General features: G+C 52.1%; 1 protein-coding gene across 1 annotated transcript in view; it reads left to right on the plus strand.

Annotated features, from left to right (window-relative positions):
• Positions 1 to 18,208, plus strand: part of CUNH14orf132 (chromosome unknown C14orf132 homolog) — a 45,438-nt gene extending 27,230 nt beyond the window's left edge. Inside the window, exon 4 of the mRNA XM_023561888.2 lies at positions 12,454 to 18,208. Coding sequence (XP_023417656.2) covers positions 12,454 to 12,678 — 225 coding nt within the window. The 3' untranslated portion in view covers positions 12,679 to 18,208. The remainder of the gene's footprint in view (positions 1 to 12,453) is intronic.
• The last annotated feature ends 4,064 nt before the right edge of the window (positions 18,209 to 22,272 follow it).

Genomic DNA, 22,272 nt, shown 5'->3' on the forward strand with positions numbered 1-22,272 from the left:
CAGGCAGTACATTTTGAATATTTTGAGTGAAGACCCTCAGTGTTTTGCCCTCCAAATGTCCTCTCTCGTGAGGCTAAGATACAGCCCTTTCTTCCCCTGGTGGCAGCTAGGAAGCAGGAGGAGCCAGAGAGCCTGTGCAGGTGTCTGCTCCTCCTGCCGGGTCCATCCGGGCCCCAGCCTGTGGGATGGTGTTGTTCCATTCAGAGTGAACCCCCTTCGCTGTCCCACGTGACAGTCGTGTCTGGAAACCCCCCACAGACATGCCCTAAAGTGTCTTTCCTAATTCCCTAGGTGTTTCTCAATCCAGTCCAGTTGACGATCGAAATTAATCATCATGAGCAGAAAATACAGAAGGCTCAGCGCCTGGTCGCTGGGAGGTTGGGTGCTGTTGCGAGCAGTCACGAGGTGTGTGTCTTGTCACCTCTTATTTCAGCTCACACACTCACTGAGGGAGCGACCTGTTTAAGAGTGTGACAGATAACAAATGTGGCCACCAGGAGAGCCTCGTGTTGCTGCTAGAGCTGCCGTGATGAGTGGGATAGGTCCATTCCCTGGAGACTTTGTTAGGGTGCGTGTGCAGCTGACCGCAGTAGCTTAAGTGGCACTCATTAGCCGTGGCATAGCCACCACGTACAGATGAAGCCTTTGGGTGAGCAAGATCTGAAGAAACCCACACCGCAGCATAAGCCCCCTGTGCTCTCTGGAATCCTCAAGGGGATGATTCTTTCATGCCCTTCTCATTTTTTTCTCCATCATCCAACTCTGCTTAATTAGGTGTTAATCAGTCTCCTGAGGCTCCACGCTGGCATTTGGAAGCCGGAGCTCTCCAAGGTTTGCCCTTAGCTCCATTCAAGTGCCTGCTGAGTGCATTCATCAGCCCCAAGCTTACTGCAAACTGGCAGCTGGGATGTTGTCCCACAGGCCAGGTAAAGAACGTGGGAAAGAGGAGAAGCGGTGCGCCTGTGTCTGCACCCCAGGGGGGTCAGAGCAGACCTGGATCCCCAACCCCACTTCTGTCTACCTGAACTGGAAGAGGAGCTCTGCAGTCTCAGATGGCTCCCTGTTAATCAAGGAAGACCCACGGATGTTTGTGTTTTCCTTGATAAACATTCTCCTCTGTTCTCTCTGCCTGCTGGAAAAGCTGGGGCAGAGATTGCAGTCACCCTCGGGTGTCTCTGCCTTGGTCGTTTTGAACACCAGCGCTGTCTTTTCCGGTGGGAAATTAGGAAAATCTCGCTGCCTTGCTCCCTGCAATCTGCAGTGCCGCTCCTGTCCTCGAGAATCCTCTCCTGAGCCCCATTCCCCTCAGACTCGCAGGTATGGGCCGGAGCCCTGTCCCACACAGCCTCAAAATGAGGGTCAGCGTACTGCCTGCTCCCCTGGTTACTCAAGCACCTCCTCTAATGAGGAGCCCGTGTTTCTTCACCTCTGTGCCCTAGTTCCTCTCAGAGAAGAATATGAGCTCATTTCCAGGATAATGTTCTCCCCTATAGGCAGGTACCGGTGGAGGGAGCAACAGACGGGTGTCAGTGTCCAGGAAAGCCAGTGGGTGCTTACTGAGTACCTACTGTGTGCAAAACACAGAGGATGAAGGAGGCGGCACAGCCTGCACTTATAATAATGGCACAGGGCTGGTGTCAGATCGCACACACGGAAGACCTGACCACCTAAAAAGACGCATCTTGTCACCTGGTGCTTGGGAGACATTCAGCAGGTGGGCCAGGCAGGGAGACTAAAAAAATGTAAGAAGTCGTCTTTCTAAAAGCCCTCTCCACCCGCCACAGAACAGGACGGTGGCTTCGCTCTGAGGAGTGACTCAGGTCAGTCCCTGTCTGTGTTTGCCTTCCCCACACCGGGGTCGGGGGCTGACCGTGCACTCATCCCCAATGGGCAGGTGGCACCACAGCCTCTTTGCTGCTCCCAGCCCGGCTTGGGCCTGACACAGCCGCTCTCTTTCCCCCAATGCAGCAGGGCGCAGCTCTTTGCTGGTTTCCTACCCTCATAGGTTTACAGACATAACAGCAAGGGAGGCCACAAGTGTCCCAAGTCGGCTCAGGTCAGCAAGGGACAGCCACCTCTGTGCCATGGGTCAATGCTGCGGGTTCACCGGGTGCCGCTCTCTTGGCCAGAGGAGGAACTGGCATGAAGGATGGGTCGGGAGCTCCAAAGCTTGCTCCCAGTGCAGGCTTGGCTTTTTGTTTCATATCATGCCATGATTATTCTTGCAGATGATTTTGCAGTAGAGGAAAGGACTGAAAATAATACACAGGATCCCCATTTAGGGAGGCAGATCCCCTGGGGATGTCTTTATAGCAGGGCACATGTAGACCACTCCATTCCTGGTTGTTTCTTTTGTTCCTCCAATCTTCCTCCCGTTCCTTTCCGGAGATCACATTCCATTCTCTTTAGGGCTCTGCCTTCCAGGCTGTCCCCAGGCCTGCGGTGGGTGCTCAGGGAAATGTCTCTTCATGTAGGGATGAACACCTGACCGTCAGGTTTCCCACCCATCACCTGTGGTTCTGGGACTCTATCCACTCAGGGAAAGGTAATCTAGGATGAGGGGGTCCCTGCTGCTTGGTTCCAGCACTGCAAGTGAGTCACTGCAGGGGTGCCCTGGAGGTCGGGGAGGGGGTGGGTTGAGCAGGTACTAACTAAGGGCAACCTTTGTGAACTCATCCCCATGAAAAACTTTAGAACTCCCCCCACTATCTTGTGTGCTAAGCTGCCAATACCCAGAGAGATGGAAGGATCTCTGCAGAGATCTGCAGAGAGGCCCGGTCATAAGGGACAACAGCCATAGCCACTTGTTTGTGCTCAGGGATGCTGGGAGAAGGAGCCATCTCATCTTGGCCCTTTCTCTTTGAGGCCCTCAGCCAGTCTCCTCTAGGACACTGTGTGACTCTGGGATCCTTCTAGGCCTCAGGCTCTCACAGTAGAACCTGAGCTGTGCTGGGGCCAGGTCCTGGGGGCCTGGACTCCCACCATCTAACATTTCTGTCTACCAAGGCAGAATGCTCACTTCTCCTTGGTAATCCAAGATGATGTACTGTGTGGAGACAGCATTTTCCTCTACTGCGTTGTGTTGAGTTGCCATGGCAACGGTTTCAAAAGCGGTGCTTTTTCCTCTTTATTCTGTAATGCTCTCAGGTTTTCCAAGAATACCATTGTTTTCCTGTGTCTGCCTGTGGTCTAGGCCTATCGGGTGGTCAGAGCTACCTCCTGCATGTGTAGAACGCGACTCACGGCTCCATTCACAGCAGTCAGTTTAGTAAGCATTTTCAGTACATGGTGCTCTTAGCATCTACTTTATGTAGGTGGATGAGCTAGGAGAAGGTAGACTTAGCCTTTATCCCCTTAGAGAAGGATGAGGAGAGGAAGAGGTAGGAGAGAAGGAAGACAGGAGGATGGATGCCATCCATGTAGGAAATATGCATGCATTGGAATGTTCCCAACTCATTAATTTGTGCAATTAATATGTATTAATAATTACAAGAAGAAAGAGTTCAAGGTTCCTGAGAAAGACAAGTACTCGGTGAGCCAGCTAATTATCTAGTAACATAACAGCACAGTGCAAGGTAATCATCTCAGTGTGATGAATGGAATATTTTGTCAGCGTAGGAATAAATTAGTGTGGGGCCCTTTGGGGCTATGAATCCAGTCTGGTAAGTGGCAGATGTGGAATTCGGTTCCTAATCTGTTACTTAGAAGCTGTACAAGGCTCATGGTTGTAGAAATAACCATATCTCTCTGAGGCCCAGGTCCCCACATCAGTTCCTTTTCAACTGTGACTCAGTTTCCTCAGCTGGAGAACAAGGATATAACATTTATCTTGTTTTTAATTGAAAGCTCAGGAGCTAGAAGCCCGCCAGCTTTCAGTGCTGAGCAGGAAGTATCTGCAGCCTCTGTGAGGGGGAGACAGGAAAACAGGAGGGTCAGCTTCAGATCTGAGTCTGCGAGCACCTTCCAAGGGCCCCAGGACAAAGTCTTTTTTTTTTAAATCGGTACCAGGGATCGAACTCACGACCACATGCTTGCAAGGCAGGCGCTTATGCCGCTGAGCTAAATCCCCAGCCCCCCAGGACAAAGTTTAGCAGCAGGAATTGCCCACAGACTTCCTTCTCCCCAAGAATGGAGCTGTCTGGTTGAGGGTGGCCCCTCCACCCTGCACTGCACCCCCGTTGCCCTCCCAAGTTAGGCAGGAATTTGCAAAAGAGGGACCCTCTGGTTTTCCACAGTGGAGTGTCCTGGCTGTCTCTAGCGGGCATCTCTGCTCCTCAGATGACCTGTAAGTACCCAGAGTCCTGCAGCCTGTACCTCGAAGACCACCTGGTCAGTAAGGGAGTGCCCACCTTGAGCAGCCCCAACCCCAGGCCAGTACCTCAGCCCAGCCGTCTGTCTCTGGAGCTGGTCCCTGTCACCTCCTCCCTGTTGTGACACTGTCTCTCTCTTCTCCCATCTTGTCTTGCCTGTGCAGACAAAATGTAGACATGTGTGGTACTGCAAGACCTCAGGGACAAGCAGGCACTTAGGCATGTCATCCGTAGATCCAGATTCCTCCTGGGTTGCAAAGGTCTGTGCTTTCTTCAATCTCCACCCCCCATATGCAGTATGCACACACACACACACACACACACACACACACACACACACACACTTTCCAGCTCAGCTTGAGCAAATCACTCACCACTTTCTGAGGACAGTTGTTTCCCACAATTGTCGGAGGCCCTAGTGGAAACCCTGCCAGTGCCATGGGCAGTTCTGGAGACCCTGTCCTGCCCTCCACTCTGGGCAGAGCCCCAGGGCTGCTTGACATCTTTGTGTCTCCTTCTTGAGGCCATATCACTTAGTTATCACCAAGGGCCGACACTATCATTAAACCTCAGTACTGAGGTTTCAGTTTAGAAAAATCTCACACATTAACATCTTTTGTTTTAAAAGAAAAACAAAATAACATATGTGCCACCACTGCTGTGACCCATTAACCTATGTGTCTATTCTTTTGACACTAGAGTCCTAATAACTCTGTAATAATGTGTTGAGGTAAAACAGAGTGAGTTCACTAAATTTGTTCGTTTTTAAAACTGTTTCGGCAGAGCTGTGTCCTTAGCTTTTGCATATACATGTTCAAATCTGCTTGGAGGTTTCTAAAAAGATTCCTGCCAGGTTTTTCTTTGGAACTGCATTGAATCTACATATCAATTTGGGAAGAATTTGCATCTTACTTCTTGTATTTGAATATTAGTTCATACAGTTCATGACCTTAGCATCTCTCTGTTTATTTAGATGTTCTTTGCTTGATCAGTTTGTGTTGTGTGCGTCATTCAGATTGAGCACGTATTTTGCTTATGTATACTAGGTATTTTATTCTTTGATGTAATTGTAATGGGTAGCTCTAAATTTTGCATTCCAAATGCTCACTGAGTGAATATAGAAATACAGCTAATGTTTAAATACTGACTTTGTAGTCTGTGACTTTGTAAAACTCATTTATTATATGATCTTTTTGTAAATTCCTTGGCATGTCTATGTATGCAATAATATCTTCTGATCTGAGATAGTTTTGTATCTTCATTGTATGTAAGAAAGCTGTGCTTTTTTTTCTTTTTTGCGGTGTGATATTGAATGGATGCACGCTATCAGCTGGTGGTTGTTCTGTAGGTGTTCTTCATCAAATTTAGGAAATTCCCTTCTTTCATTTTGCTAAGAGTTTTGTTAGAAGTGGATGTTGAGTTTTATCAAATCCTTTTTCTGTGTCTGCTGATGTAAGTGCTGTTTCTTCTTCGTTATGTTCGTGTGGTGGGAATTATGTTGATGGCGTTTTGCTTTGTTTTCTTATTAGCACACGTTTACAGCGCGCGGAGCTGGCGTTCCTGTGCGGAGCTGGCACAAGTACCTGCCACATCTGCGTTCCTGCGTCTTCCCTTCCGCCTCCTCCCCTCTCCCTCCATCTCTTGGTCCTCTTCCCATTTGAGAAGGATCTATCTCTGTGTTTCCTGTTACCTGTTTTTTATTTTGCCCTTTATTTATAGTTTGTGATTCTCCTCTTGTAAAAGAAACCACAGAATATTTAAGCTCATGCGTCTGATTTATTTCACTTCAGGCCACATCCATTTTCCTACAAATTCAGGTTTGTCTTTCTTTACGGCAGAGTAGTACTCCATGGTGTATAAATACCATGTTTTCTTTATCCGTTCATCTCTTGGTGGACATATAGGCTGCTTCCAAGATTTAATTTTTGTAAATTGTGCTGCAGTAAACAGGAGTGTGCATGGGTCCCTGTAAATGATGTTTTTAACTTTTTCAAGAAGTTACCTAGAAGAACAGCTGTTTGAGTTTTGAATATTGACTCTGTAGAGCATCCTTATGATATATTGCAGATATATAATAGTGGATATTGCTGGATTCAGTTTGCTGATATCCTGGTCAGGGCTCTTTGTCTTTGCTCAGTTGAGAAGTTGACCCACAATTTGGCTTTGTTAACTCAGTAACGCTGGTGTTCTACAGGGGACGGACTGGAAAGCGTTTCTTGCCTTATTTTCTGGAAGAGAATGTGTAGATTTGGTATTTATTTTTTCTTATGTTTTTGGTTGAATTTTTCATTGATCCCATTCAGTTATTTCCTTTCGTAAAAGCTTTTTATCTATAGATTTAAATTTTAAAGCTACAGAAACTCATCAGTCTGTTTCTTCTTGAGTAAATTCTGGTAGTGTGTGTTCTTCAAGGAATCGGTCCATTTCACGTACATCGTGGAATCTGTCAATGTTAGTTATTTTTAGCGATCCAGGAACTTTATTCTTCTCTCAGTGTCAGTGACGTCTTCAGTTTGTGATATTGGTAATTTGTCCTCTCTTGCTTCATCTGGTAAGAAGCTGATCGATGGATTTTACTGATCTTTTCAAAGAGCTAATTGGTGGATTCATTCATTTTCTCTGTGGTACCTGCTTTGAATTTTGTTGATTTTTTTCTCCCATCCTTGTTATTTCCTTCCTTCTTACTTGATTTTGATTTCATCTCCATCTTCTTCCTCATTTGCTAAGGCAGGGCTTAGATAATTGAGTTAGGTTCTTTCTTCTTTCCTAATACATTTGACACCATAAAGTTTTCTTTACGCACTGCTTTTGTTCCATCAAAACTTTTTTGATAGCTAGTATTTTTCACTCTTTCACAGTTCAAAATATTTCCCACTTTCTCGTGAGACATTCCCTGTGATTCTTGGATAATTCAGAAGTACGCAGTTTAACTTCCAAGTTTGGGGAGATTTCCCCACTGACTTTTCTGATATGCCTTCTAGCTTAGTTATGTAACTGTAATTCTCTTCACCTTGCTAAGAAGGTTTGTTTCACGGTTCAGGCTATGGTTTGTCTTGGTGGATGAGAAGAGGGCATTCTGTTGCCAAGGGCAAGAGTCCTCAGTGTCACTTAGCCCCTGCAGTGGCCGGGACATTCAGGTCTTCTGTGTCTGCACTCAGTCTCTGGTTCTTTGTATCACTAAGAGCCAAGAGCTAAAGTGTGATACATTTGGATGGGAGATGCTGGGGGTCACTGGCTGAAGTATGCCCTCCAAAATTCCTGTGTTGCTGGGAGAGATGACAGATGCCTGTAATCCCCGTACACCAGAAGCTGAGGCAGGAGGATTGTGAGTTTGAGGCCACCTGGGCTGTATGATGAGTTCAGTGCCAACCTGAACTGCATAGCGAGATCCCATCTCAAAACCAAACAAAACAAAGAAACAACAAAACCAAAACTCAAATTTTGAAGGCTTAACCCCCAGTACTGCCTGATGCGCCTTCAGATAGGGCTGTAAAGGGGGGACTAAGTAACATGAGGTCTGCGGGGTGGGCCCCGATCCAGTATGACTGGTGTCCCTATAATAGGTGGAATTGGGGTCCAGACACACAGGGAAGAAGCTACAAAGAGACAGGGAGAAGACAGCCTCCTCCCACCCAAAGGCTGAGTCCTGGGGCACATTGTCCCTGCCAACACTCCTGTGTTGCAGAGTCCTTGGCCACGGTGCCCCCACCGCCACAGCAACACTGACCCTGAGGCTGCCTTGGAGATCCCCTCAAGCTTCCAGTTCCCAGGATGTCCTTCGCCTGTCCCTTCTGGAAGGAGGGGTCTGTCCTGGAGCTCTTTCCTTTAGGGAGTAATAAAGGCAGAGCCCAGTGGCTGACCTGCTGAGACCTCACCCTAAGATGCCCTGCCAGATTGCCCTGAGCCCACCTCCTCTCTTCAGTGAGACAAAGCCCACCTGCTCATTTCAAGAAAGACATGCACGCATGCAGGCACGTAAACATGTCCAGAGCAATCCAGGCATAGCTTGAAAGCTGGCTGGGCAACCTCTGATATCAATGTCTCTGTATGTCTACTTCCTGGGTGTCTTTTACTGAGTCCCTCCTCTGTCCAGGACCCAGCTCCAGAGGATGGAATTGAGACTGACCTCTTGTTTCCCAGTGGTGAGGTTTCACTGTTTGAAGGACTTTGAATTCAGAATTTATTTTACAAAGGAGGGAAAAAACCCATAGAAATAAGACCAGAACAAGCATCCTGAGACAGATGGATGTGCAGCGTAAGCAGGAGGCGTGGGGGTCGCCGTTAACAAGTGCAGTCAGAGGAGTACGTGATGAATTCACCCCACAAAGAGCACGCGCCTGCAAATGCCAGCTCCTGCCTCCTCGCCTTTCATTATTCAGGTGCTGCATGCCTGCAAGAACCAAAGAGAAGAATATTAGTAATTACGGAGTGAATATGGGGGTTCTGTTTTCTTTTACCATAATGCATGAGTGGAGGCTGGGTACTTTATAAAAAGAATAGGTTATTTACATTACAGTGCTGGAGGTGGAGGGCCCAATCAGCAAGGTGCCAGCTCTTGCAAGGGCCCCCTGACTGTGTCCCATCTTGGTGGAGGGCACTGTGGTGGGATGCATGTGACAGGGAGAGGTAGCATCATGGGACAGAAAGCCAGGGTCTGAGGAGGGGCCACCTCGCTCTTTCCCAAGGGTCCTCTCACAGGAGCTCACTAGGGCGCACCCCTTAAGGGCCGTACCCCTCTAGCCCCACCCCAAGTCCGGGTTTCCTGCACTTGCACCTTGGAGGACCATCCCCATCCTACCATGGTGGAACTGACTTATCCATCCTGGCAGCACCTGCAACAGTTCTGCGTCTTCTCTGCTGCTCATGGGAAGGAAATCAGGCCAGGTGTGTAAATGATGCGTCCCAGGCCCACCCCACGCAGTGAACCAAGATCACCCCCAGTGTTTCTCACACCCAGCCCACCCTGGTCCCCCAAGTTCAGGGGCAGCAGAATCAATACAGCATGAGCCGTACTCTGTGCTCACCGCAGGAAAACACTCCCGAGGGAAAGAAGGGGGGCTTGCACAGTGTGGGCTGCTGCATCGCTGGGGACCCCTCGGATCCGGGCTTATGAAGTCCAGCCTGGGGGGAGCCCTTCTGCTGATTTCATGCCCGTGACTTTCCCTGTCATCTTTTTGTCTGTTAGGAAAGGGGCCCAAGGAGCTTGTGAGGAGCAGGCCATACCCTTGTCTTCACATGAGTCCTCTGTCTAGTGGACATGGAGGTCCATTGTGGCAGTCTTTCCTGGGACAGGTCTGGTGGGGCTGGCAGAGTGATTTGCACACAGAGGCATTGAATAAACACAGAGGAAGCAGAGGACACAGGAGCAGGAGCTGAGGATGCAGGCACCTAGAGTGGGTCGTCAGGAGGGAGGCACCTTCCTGTCCCCCGCCGGGGTGTGGGTAGACAAACTCTCACACTCACCTCTGCCCCAGACAGGACAGCAGGGGCTCAGCCCAGAGATCTCTGGAAGGGAGGTGTATCGGCCCCCTTGGAGCCCAAGGAGGCACCTGTCTGGAAGCCCCTGCGGAGCCAGCAGGGAGGAGCCGGGGTGTCCAGTGCCTGCCTTCTGGGGGTCAGGATCACAGCTTGTGCCTGAGAGAGTGCCACTTCCCCAGAGGCCACCTGCACACAACCATGCTTCAGCCATGCCCTAGGGGCCTCTGTGGCAGGGGCCAGAGACACCCAGGAAGTGACCTGGAAAAAAGAGGTGCCTTCTCAGCAGTGGCGTCCACCATAGCCAAGCAGAAATTGGGGGTCATATATCTGGCAACAGATATTTGTTAGGGGGAGCCAGAGCTGGGTAAGGTGCAGGTAATCCATAAAAGCAGATAAATCTGTTTCCCGCCATGGAACCCCTGGGGACAGGCCTGGGTTGTAGCAGACGGGGCCTTCGGGCCAAGGGATAGAGGATGCCAGGCTTAACTACAGGATGCAGCCTGCAGACCCTGAGCACCCACAGTGCCCACAGCCTGACCTCCCTGGCCCCGCCCTTCCCGCACAGAAGGCTGGCTGCGCCCCAGGCATCCTACCCCACCTGACCCACGTCACCTACTGAGGCCCAAAAACGAGGCCTCACAGCTGGCTCACTTCTGCTCTCCGCCCCAGGTCTAACGCACTCAGATTCCCCTTCTTTGTCCGCCCCTTCCCCGACTCACAATGATTCCACTTGGGATTTTTTGACTTTACCGGGATGTAAACGGGATGCACAGTCTATATGCTTTAGGTTTCAGATTTGGCTCCTTCTGGGCTAACAATACATAGTCCCCGTAAGTGGGAGGCCGGCGGAGATCCCCACCACCCACCCCCACCCTCACTCCAACCCCCACCCCCACCCCCGTGCACTGTGCTGTTTTCTGGTCCTGATTTCTGTTAGGTGGGGTGCATTGCCTGTACTGTTTTTAGCTTAGATGGGTTTCAGGACACGGTCCCATCATAAGTCCAGGAGCGTCTGTGATCTGCACTCTTATTTATATGTCATCATATTCCCAATATACTAAACGACGGAAGTTTAAGTGTATTCATATGTGTGCTCCGCCACACAAGGACGCCAACATCGGAGTACTGAGCTCATCCCTTAGCCAGCGGCCCAGTCCCAGAACCCGGCCTGGCCCAGGCTCCCTCTAGTGACCGCCTCCCGTCACTACACCTGATGTTAGAAATAAAAATGGGAGCCCTCACCGCGGGAGCCCGCGGGAAGCTGCTCTTAGCAGAAGCAGTGCGTTCTTTCCAGAGGGACCCCAGGACTCGCGAGAGTCAGGCTCGGAGCCAGTTTAGCGTGGCCACTCAGTACCCTGGCAACTCAGGTGCAGTCTGACTCGGGTGGTGGACACAGGCAGAGCTGGAAGCACCCAGGCAGAAGCGTTTGACTTCCAGCAGACTCCAACCCAGGTTAACCCTGTGACCTTGGCCTCTGCATATCCATCTGTAAAATGGGGGTAACAGCAGTCCCCTCCACCAGGATAGTGCAGTGATTAAATGAGAGTACCGTCATATCTCCAGCTCAGTCCCTGACATAGCAGTGGTCAGTTACACCAGGGAAGGTGTAACTGTTCCCTGTTTCTTCACTCAGGTCCTATTCCAGAGAGGCATTTATCACAGAGCAAACAGACACCGGGATGAACCCTGGAGATGAAGGCATAACCACCCTTTATGTCTGGGGAGGGTCTCACAGGGTCTGAGGTGTCTGACTCTGGCTCTTGGGCTGGAGCATGGTGGGCCCTTTTTATGACCATGCCCGCAGTGCCCTTTGAGTAACCCCTCACTACCACCCTGCAGACTGGGCAGCAGGGTGGCCTTTTTAAAAAAAATGATAGGAGCGACCCTGGAGACGGACGTGGGTTGTGATGGGCTGGATGTGCAGCTGGGGAGTTAGAATCATTCTCTTTGGGGGAGACTGTTCCTGCACTCAAAGGTCACATCTGCTGAGTCAGATTGTGTATGTAGGAGTCTGCACTCATCAATAAAAGAGGTGTGCAAGGATTTACCTGTATCATTTAGATGAGCCCGTATGCTTTTCACATTTCCTGACTCCAGCTCTAGGGGAAAAGTTGAAGCATTCATACTTGTAATAGAACGTTGTATTTATGAAGATATTGCACAACTAAATGGGATTGGTGGACTTTTATAGATGGGGATGTAAAGCTACACGTGTAAAGGAGCCCCACCCCGCTCCTTCCCTGAAACAGACACCAGATAGACAAGAAAAGATATCAAAATAGTAATAGCGATCATATGGGGATTATGATCTTCATTTTTTTCTTAATTGTCTTTTACACTTGTTTACGGTTCTATGCCCATCGTTTATTGTTTTTTAAATTATAAAGAGAAGAAGAAAGGCATTTACAGCCCACACTGTCCTGGAGGGGCCTGGTGAGCGAGTGTGGGCTGTGGTCCCAATTACCAGCCAGCTGTGGATCAGTTCCTTAAACTTTCGTGTGTGGAGTGTGTTGAAATACTCACCTACCACTTACACAGAAACAAAAGCAAAGCCTTGCATAGCTGGCCTGCTTCAGTTTTGTGTGGATACACTGGCCAGGCCAGTCCCCCTGGGGCTCTGCTTTCTACTGTGGCCCTAGGTAATTCTCTCTGTCCTCCCTTGCAGCTGCCCATGATGGGAGGAGCATTCATGGACTCGCCCAATGAGGACTTCAGCACTGAGTACTCCCTGTTTAACTCCTCCGCCAACGTCCACGCGGCCTCCAACGGTCAGGGCCTGCCCGAGGAGCCTCCTCGGTCCTCCAATGACGCTGTCTTGCTGTGGATTGCCATCATAGCGACACTGGGGAACATCGTGGTGGTTGGGGTGGTCTATGCCTTCACCTTCTGAGGGGACAAGGTCCCCATCTCTTCCAGGACGGCCTCTCTGTGCTGGGCAGAGGCCTCCCTCAGGGCCCTGTCTTGCTGTTGGCCTTTGGCTGCACCTGGGTTCTAGAACCAAGAGTTCTGACCACTTGGGTCGCCTGTCCATGGCAGTAGCCATGCATCTGGAATTTCCCTGCCAGTCCTGATGTCAAATATTCCATGCCACGGTTGATGGGACTCTGGAAACGTGAAAGCCTGAACGCTCAGCTCTGAGCGGCATGGCAGGACAAGGCCTCCAGAGAACTGGCTAGAAAGGCCTTGAAATGTTGGCCCCAGAACATGAGACCAGGAGGAGCAGCCTGGTGGGGTTAAAATGTAGATGTAGTTTGGTGATCGTTTGCTAGCAGTAAAAATCACTTGTGTGTCTCGGTTCTAGGCAAACTCTTTCAAGTGGTGTGCGGGGAAGGGCAGGAGCAGGCCTGGGAACTTTGGGGTCCCCCACTCAACATTGGTTTCATGTCCAACCCTTCCAGATATTAATTGTGACCTTCTAGGGCTGCAGACAGTTCCTAGTATGACTTAGAAATGACACTTTGTCACCTGGCTCCCTATGGGACCCAAGCACATCAGGAAACAGGGGTGGGGTTACCAGCAGTGAGGTTTATGGGTGAGTGTTAGTGGCTTTCTACCTGTGGATGGACGTGCTGATCTTTTTAAAGAGGGGAGAAGATACCTTTGAAAGTGAGACCTGCTAGGCTCCGAGTCTTCAGCTGCCCTTTCTTCTCTGAGGAATTGCCGGAGTCTTCACACCCAACTATTGCATGGATGGGATGGGATTTGCCTGTGGTCCCAGGGCTGGTGCATGAAAACACCCTGGCTCAGCTGTCGTTGTTGGGTCCCCACCTTGGCATCTGTGCAGCAGCAGCATGCATGTCCAGGGGCTCTCCAGGTAACAAGACGGGCAGAGCACTCAGCGCCTGGGTTTCTAACATGGTTCTGACAGGTGTGCCCTCTCCTGCAGCTCTGAAGGCGCTTCTGGCCCCCCCCCCCAGTTTCCTTAAATTCTTAAAAAGTGGTGGCTGGGGGTCCCGGCAAACAGGGAAGCTCTGCACTCAGACTGGAGCAGGGCGGCACTTGTGGGGTTAGAACAGGCTGGTTTTCTTCTCCAGGAGAATCTTGGCCTGGGTCCCTGTGGTCTCAGGGAACATGAGTGCTCTCAGTGACAGCAAAGGGTGCCTCTCATATCCAGAGGCAGACACTGGGCTGTAGAAGTCTCAAGCTAATAAGATTACCTGCCTGGCTTCTAGACAGTGCCATGGACGGCTGCCAACTCTCATTGCTCAAACCTGTCTTCAGCCACACACCCATCTGCAAATGCACGGGCCACAGCCCAGGCTGTGTGTGCACAGCCAGTCCACCTGGGCGGCCAGAGAGAAGGAAATCGTGCTGGGGGAGGCTGGCCTGGCCTGGGCATTTCCCTGGCTTGAGGCTGTCTGTGCTGGATGCCTTTGTAGAGCCCTGCACATCCCACTGGGACTCCCCTGAGCTTAGACTTTCTTAGGGCTCAGCCCGAGGGAAGCCAGGGGGCTGGGGGAGGCCTGTTCTCATCGGGGTCACTCCAGCACAGTGCCCTCTGGGCGCTCGCCCCAAGGGAGCCTGCAGCCCCGCCAAGCAGTAGGTGGCAGAGTTCAGTCTATCTCTCCCTCCTGTGCTTTCCTGGTCTGCTTTTTTTTCCACCATCATAGATCTCTGTACCCTCCTGCCACCCCCGCTGGGCTTTGTCGTGGCTCTAGGGCAAGAGAGAAACAGAGACCTGACTGAGCCTCAGTGTCACCTTCAGGCACTGGGCTAGATTCACAGACTCATCCTCCATCCCATTGTTGTCCCGGTACTGCCACCAGGCTCAGAAGGGGAAGTCAATTTCCTAAAGCCGCCCAGCAGAAAGCAGGCAGCTGGGACTGGAACCCAGGCTCTGAAGCCTCTGACACTGTCCTGCCTTTTGTGGCCATTTGGCTCCACTGGGGCCTAATTTCCAGATGCTGTTTCCTGAGGGGCCACTTCATGGGCTGGGCTGGGCCAGCTCTGGCTCCCACGAGCTCCTGAGGTTCTCAGAACTGGGCATGCTGGGCCCCCTGCTGCTTCCCTTCTGCCTAGGTTGTGCCACCATGTAAGACTGGCCACACAGGCCTCTCTCGGGCTGTGGTGAAGTTCCAAGTGGCTGGTTTTTTGGGACATGTGCAGAAGGGACCCTGGTGGAGACTGCAGAGACCTGCAAACTGCACGCATGGAAGAGGGGCTTCACAGGCAGGACTTCCGGTCAGAGCCCTGGGACCCACACAGCACAGGCCCTTCCCTGAGCCCCAGGCTCTCTGGAGCAGGGAACATGCATCCTCTTCAGGCCCCAGCCAGGGCCCTGTTTTGCCTTTTCTGTGCGTGGGGTGAACCCCTTGGATTTGAGGGACAGTAGGAAAGAAGGATGGATGGAAGGAAGGAAGGAAGGAAGGAATGGATTTTACCTCTCCAGGAGCCGGTTCTTGGAGAAAGGTGTCCATTTGCTAGAAGGCTGAAAAGAAATGAGACCCCAGACACACACACACACACACACACACACACACACACACACACCCTCCAGAGAGAGGCTCAGATCTCCACACAGAAGTCCCAAGACCCAGAGAGGAAGTCCCAGGGCAAGGAGCACAGGCTAGCACCAAGCTTCCAGCCCTGTGTTCAGTGGTGGGCTGGGACAGTTGCCAAACCACCTCAGCATTTGTCAGGATGTGTCCCCAGGGCCAAAGAGACTGGGTCACATGTACATATCATCAGCGTGGCCACCTGATGCCTTCCAGGCAAAGAGTCCCCTCCTTCTGCAGGGGCAGGGCTCCTCTCAGGATGAGCAGGGCCCTCAGTAACTACTGTTCCCCATGGGCTGTTTTGCATATCTTGTTGAGCAAATCTTATGTGTTTCCTGAATCTCCCCTTGCCCTGGGGCAGATGTGTGGGTGCAGGGGGGGCACATTAATTCTCCCATTTTTCTGTCAAGGAAACTAAGCCCAGACCCTCTGCCTGAGACACCACAAGAATGGAGCCAGGACCGAGCCACAAGTTGGTGGGCACTGCCCTGCAGCTCCCTCTGCCCACAGCCTCCGAGATGAGTCCCCTGGGATGGGGTTTCACAGGCCAGAGCCCAGGTTTGGTCTTGGAGAGCCCACACCAAGTGTAAGTGTGGGAGGAGCAGGCCCAGTACTGAGGCTCAATCCTCACAGCAGTGTGGGTTTAGGGAGCACCTGACTGGAACCTTTAACGTTTAGAAAGAGAAACTGAGGCCACCCAGAAAAGCCATGGCAAGCCAGCCTTGAGATGAGACCGTGTTCCTCTGCTGGCTGTCACTAGGCTCCCTTGGCTGCATCCTGCAGATGGCCATTGGTCGTCCCCAAGCAAGTCCCGGGGGTGGGCTGCATTGCACGATGGAGAGCCCTAGGTGTCTATGCTCAGGGGCCCAGGAGACCAGCAGGAGGCTGAATCTTCCCCATTCACCTGTGCCAACCTCTCCCATCCCAAGGTGTTCCCCAGGGAGAGGTTGAGGACAGGCAGGTGGACTGTGCACTGTGAAGCCAGAGACAGGGAGCCCAGGCTGTCCAAGTAGGGTGGGGGCTCTCTTAGAAACCCTGAGAAGCAGAATTACAACAGCTCCGACTATTCTGGGGTTAGAGTTTAAGCAGCACTTCCTGTCTTTGGAGGAAGGGGATAAATTCACACCAAGGACCGTAGCAACTGAGGGAGGGGCAGGATGGCCCTGGGGCAAGGAAAGCCACCATCAGAAGTGCCAGAGGACAGCCCGGAGGACACTGAGCCTGCAGCTCCTGGGAACACAAGTCTGTGAGCTTTGTTCAGAGTCCCAGAAATGTTTTTTCAAGACAGAAAGTAAAAACAGCAGAGGACTCGGGCTCAGGTGCTCAGAGCAGATCCTGTTGGCCCCTGATTTCATCCTGATACCATGCTGGTGGTCTGGAGCCTGCCCAGACCTCTGCATCCCAGCACGGGTGAGGCATGTCGTCCTTCTCCAGGGTGACTCCTGCTGCCCAAGACGAGGTTTGAGACCTGTTTTGCCATGGGAATAAATCCTGACAAATGCACATGTGTGCAGGGGATGGTGCGCTCCAGCAGTGGGGTAATGAGGCCACTCCGTGTGGCCAAGTAGTCTCTGGGTCCCCTGTGCCTGTCCCCCCCCCCCCCAGCACCCTGTCTGCCACTATCTTAGTGAGCCAGAGAATTGGCATTTTGAGTTCAGAGCATTCTGGAAATGGCAGTCTTTGTGGGGCTGACACTTTCTGGAAGCTGGCAGGCGGGACTTCAACCACTGACCTTGAGGAAACTGAGCCTGGTCGCGCTCCCCTGAGCTGGGGAGCAGAGCATCAGGAGCAGGAGCCCAGGGCTTCTAACTACAAGGGCTCTGATTTCAACCAGCCTGCAGTATTCAGCTGCCAGCACTTGTCTGTCAGGAGACATTTGTTGTTGTCTGGAGAGCATTTTGACTGCCACAACGTGGAGGGGCTGTAGTGACATCTGGTGGTTGGAGGCCAGGGTTGCTGCTTAGCATCCTACAACACATAGGTCAGTCTCCATAGCAGAGAATGGTCCAACCCCAAAAGGCTGGTCGTGCCAAAGTCAGGAAACCTGATGCTAAATGGTGTGGTCTCTGATTTCAAAATGCTGGGTTTCCCCGAAGCTTCACTCCTCCCCATCTATGAGTCACTGAGTAAATCAGAACCCTTCTGGGCAGCAGCAGGGACCGTGGTTGCTGGCCTAGGGTCACATAACTGCAGTGAGGAGCTAGGATCTGGAATTCCTCATGAGTTGGATTGGACTTTGGAAATGCACGTGACTCTGAGTCCATGCACTGGGGCTTTCCAGAGGACCCCAGCCAGAACGGAGAAACCTCCACAAAGTGGACAGGATGCTGAGGCTGGACTTGCCCCGTAGCGAGGTGTCTCTGGGGGACCTGCAGGGACTGGTCCCCAGGAGCACCTCGAGGAGCACTGTTGTAGGGGAGCCTGGCGCACAGGCTCAGGAGAGGACAACAGGCGCTGGACGAATCTGCATCTTTGTCCCTCACCCTTCCCCGCCTGCCCCACCCTAGTCTCGGGCTGGAAGCGTACCAAGTCTCCTTTCTATTATGTCAACTTTTACAGAATCCTTATTCTTGTAACTTGCCAACTGCATACACCACCTCTCCGTGCTGAGAGAATCGAATTGTTTCCATGTCTTACTAATGTTTTCAGAACCAACTTGGGAAAGTACACGGTTTCCTTGATATAAAAGTATTTTAACTATTCTTGTAGCCTTTGCCACCACAGCACCTGGTCTGACCACTTGACCCGCTTTCTTTTACTACAGTGAAAAGGCTCGCTCTCAATGTGGGCTTCTGTGTGCTCTTTAGACTGAGAATCTGTAACCGCCAGGGTGTAAAAATGTAGCAGTGAAATCTCTCTCTGTTAACACTGTTGCTGTGGTTGTCATTTTCTATTATGATGATTAAAAAAAAAGAACAAAGCAAAGCTTTCACTCCTCTCTATCTGTATCACACTTTTCCCAATATAAAGGTGCTGTCCCTTCCTCTGCTCCAGGTGACCTCTGTGCTGGCCATCCTGCTCCTTCGAGGCAGGATAGGGCCCCCTCTTTGTCCATTCCCCTCGCAAGGCCACTCCATGGTGACCCCTGCAGGAAGCTGCCTCTTTCCCCGCCCCCAGCACCTTGATACAGTGCCTGATTCATAGCAGCCCTCCAGCAGGTAATCAGAGAACAGATGAATGATCCCAGCCCAGCAGGGAAAGGACAAGTTCGCAACTGTAGTTCTGCCCCTTCAGCCACTAATCACAGCAAACAGGGACTCACTGGACGTTTGGTGCCATTTGGAGCCTGTGTGTGCACAGCAGTTATTACTGCGTGGCTACTGTTATTATCCACACTTGATGAATGAAGAAACTGAGGCACGCAGAAGTGTCTGGTCAAGGCCAGGTGACTGGTGAGCAGGTCTGAAGACCTGGGCTCTGGTCTCCCGCGGGCTGGCGTCTTCCTCTCTGCTCTTGGATCCTGCAGCCGAACGAAGAGAGGCCACGGCCTGGTCCTCCCAGCTGACCTCTGCTCCCGGTGGGGAGGTGACCGAGAGGCAGCTGGATAAGGCAGAGATCCTGCTCCCTGTGCTCCCGGCAGCAGGGAGACTGCAGACTTCACACAAAATATGCAGAAATGGGTGATAGCAGAGTAACGCAGGCTGGAGACTGGGTGGCCAGGCCTGAGCCTGGAGGACATGGTGGTTAAGGGACAAAGCCGAGCAGACGGGGCCTTGAATGCCTTGGTGGGCAATGGGCCACCGCCAGCTGTCCTCAAGGCAGGGCTGGGGCAGAGGGCACAGGAGTGACTTCCATGCTGCTTAAGGGGACCCCAGCCTAGCCCCCACTGGATGGTGCCCCTCCCTGTCACACGCCCAGGCGAGCACACTGCTGGTGCCTGCACTCCAGACGGAGGCGTAGGGTTTCGTAATTATGGAAAAGACCAGACAAGAGCTCTCAAGAAGAGGAGGCATCTGCGGCCCCACTCCACTAAATTTGTCTCTTTAGAGGCTATGGACTGTGCAGCCCACACCAAAAAATGTCTTCTCCTTCCCACCCACCGCCTCATTAGCACTCTCAGGAAATTTTTGACTCTGCAGATTTTGTTTGTAGACACAGCCATGAGCACCCGTGTCCCGCCATCCTGATCTTCGCTTACACTGTGAGCTAGTTGGGTGGCCCCTCTCTGGGGAATACGCAAGGCACCCGTGCAAGGCAGAGGCCCCACAGTGCCCGGGCCAGGGCGGCACAGTGTTGGACTTCCTCATTGGTGAGCAAGTACAGAAACGGAACGGCTGGGAGGAAAACACAGTCTCCCTTGGCGACTCCATCAGCAGCCAGAGCTGCCTGCTCCTCCAGGGAGGGAGGAGGGAGGAGGGAGGAGGGAGGAGGGAGAAGAGGGGCGGGACGGGGTTCCCTCGCAATTCTGGCCAGGCTCCCCTGTTTTCATGGCTGCCCACTGCCCACTCCAACACCTGCATTCCTGGGACTTCTCCACTGGGCCTCTACTTGGTCTGCAGCACGCAGTGGCCAGGCTGCTGGGGTCAGTTCTGCAATCAGCGGAAGGCCATTAACTTCCACAGCAACGCTACTCCCAGGCCTCCCTCCGTGCTCCAGGCAGGCATAATAACACCCACACCTGGCGCCCCCAGGCTGGGGCGAGGGAACATGAGGTGTGGCAGGGAGAATGGGGGCGGACAGAGGAGCACCCCCTAACAGGCTGAGGATACAGAGCACACGGAGGAGCGTGCCAGGGAAACACAGTGAGCAGGGGCCGGGGGCTGGGCATGCCAAGTTGGAGAGAGTCATCAAAGGGCGGCTTGGTGGCAGGGGTTCAGGTAGGGCGACAGTTCAGAGAGGAAGCATGATGTGTCCCACTGCAAAGCATATGGTGAAGGAGAGGATTCTGTATGTGCTTCTTCCTCGATCACCTGGGGAATTCGTACTCCTTGTAAACTTACTGGGCCTCTGCTCAGAGCTGCACAGACAGAAATTCAGCCTGGTCCCTGTCCCCAAGACACTGGCAGCGTGTCTCCAAGTCCCATTGAAGGGTATATCGTGATGGTGGTTGGACTTTCAGGACCCACTTCCCCTGAGATTAACCCTCGGGAGGCACCAAGTTGCTAGCCACGGTCTCTACGTGGTGACATGGGCTGGGAAAGCTACCCCTGGCCATGCCCAGTGCACTCTCCACCTCTCTGTGCCCTGCTTCCAAATGGCTTCTGTAGGTTTGGTGAGTTGGGATTCACTGCTGGTTTGGGGGCACATGTGGGTGGGTCTTAGACTTCTGAGCCCCATCGTTACTCCTTTTAGGATAGAACCCCTCTTCTTCTTAGAGGACCGTATCCCTCAGTCTGTGAGGGATCTGCCCAGCCTCAATGGCCTGAGTGTCCCGTGATGTATACAGTGTAATCATGGTTGTAGCTTGGTCAGCTGAGATGTTCCAGTCTCCCTGCCCTGGGTCGGGGATGACCACACAGCCTGGTGGGTACAGGCCAGGTGTCTACTCTGATCTGTTGCGGGGAACACCAGCAAGTGGTGTTTGTGTGGGAAACTCTGCAGCACTGAGAATCATGAAGATGGGACCCTTTGGTGGTGGTGCCACGCTGCCACTTAGAAAGGAGCCATCTAAGAATGAAGAAGCCACAGAGGAAGCAGCATCCAGAGACCAAAAGAAAACCAAGCCACATCTAAAGGCCTACCTGAGGAGTCTCTGTGCGGACAAATTGATCCCTGTGTATTTAAATCAGTTTGAGTTTGGTTTTGCTTCTTCTGATGGGAAGTCTTGACTGATGTTCCCTCAGTGAGCTCTGACCTTTAACCTGCTCGGGAAGTGGCCTGTTTCAAGCTGCAGGCTCCATCCTGTTCAATGCCAGCGCCCACCCTGGGCACCCTGGGCTCTCTTGCCCTGCTGCCACCTGGCTGTTTTGCTGGTGCCCGCTGGTTCACCAGCCCACTGGCAGCCTGCACCTGGAGTGTGGCAACAGGTCCAGCTTCTCCAGTTTGACCCTGTGTGCCTTGCTTTATCCTTGTCTGCTGGCCCTGCCAGCCTGAGGTACTGCCAACTGAGTCCCAACACCTGGGTCCAGCCGTTGTACCAGCCTGGCCCTGCTCCTTAAAACATCAGACTGTACAGACAAACGCTCTGCTTAGTTTTGTTCTATGCCAGTGGGACAGAGGTAGGAGAATGGGCGGCCCCAGCATAGCCTGTGTAAGTACTGTCACTTTTAGGTGCCAAACAACCATTTTATGCACAGAACTTTACAGTTTATACAAGGTATTTCATGCAATGGACCAAATGTGTCCCCCAAATGCTACACTGGGATCTCAACCCCCAGTGTGATGGCATCAGAGGCAGAGCCTCGGGGAGGTGAGTAGGTTACAAGGGTGGAACCTCCAGGAATGAGATTAGTGCCCTCATCAAAGGGCCCCAGAGATCTTCCTCCCTCTTTTTCTATGTGAGGATATAGGAAGACAGCCTGGAAGATGCTGCTCCGTGATCTTGGATGTCCAGCCTCCAGAGCTGTAGGAAATAAATTGTTACTGTTTATCACCCCTCAGTCTCTGGCACCTGGTTGTAGCAGTTGAGGTGACAAAAACATTTCCCACGTATTTTCTCATCTGATCCTGTAGTGAGCCCAGCTGTGCTCCTCTCATATTGCTTGGAAGGATACATTGGTCAGCTTCACATCACTGTAATGAAATACCTGAGCATTTACCTTATACAGAGAAAAGCTTTACTCTGCCGGAGGTTCTAGAGATTCCAGGCCCAGACTGGAGAAGCCCTCAGCTTTGGCCTCTGGTCAGGGCAGCTCATTATGGCCGGAGCGCAGGCAGGGCACACAGCTTACAGCCAGGAAGGAGAAAGAGAAAAGGCCGGCCTCGGCCTCCATGGGTGCCCTTGGGGGTGCACCCTCAGTGACCCAGGGACCTCCTGCCAGGCCTCACCTCTCAAAATGCCCAGCTGACCAAGCCTTTACCATATGAACTTTGGGGGAACACATCTGAAC

The sequence above is a fragment of the Cavia porcellus genome, unplaced genomic scaffold, assembly GCF_034190915.1.
Source record: "Cavia porcellus strain 051 isolate PalLab524CR breed Dunkin Hartley unplaced genomic scaffold, mCavPor4.1 scaffold_31, whole genome shotgun sequence".
NCBI classification, from domain to species: domain Eukaryota; kingdom Metazoa; phylum Chordata; class Mammalia; order Rodentia; family Caviidae; genus Cavia; species Cavia porcellus.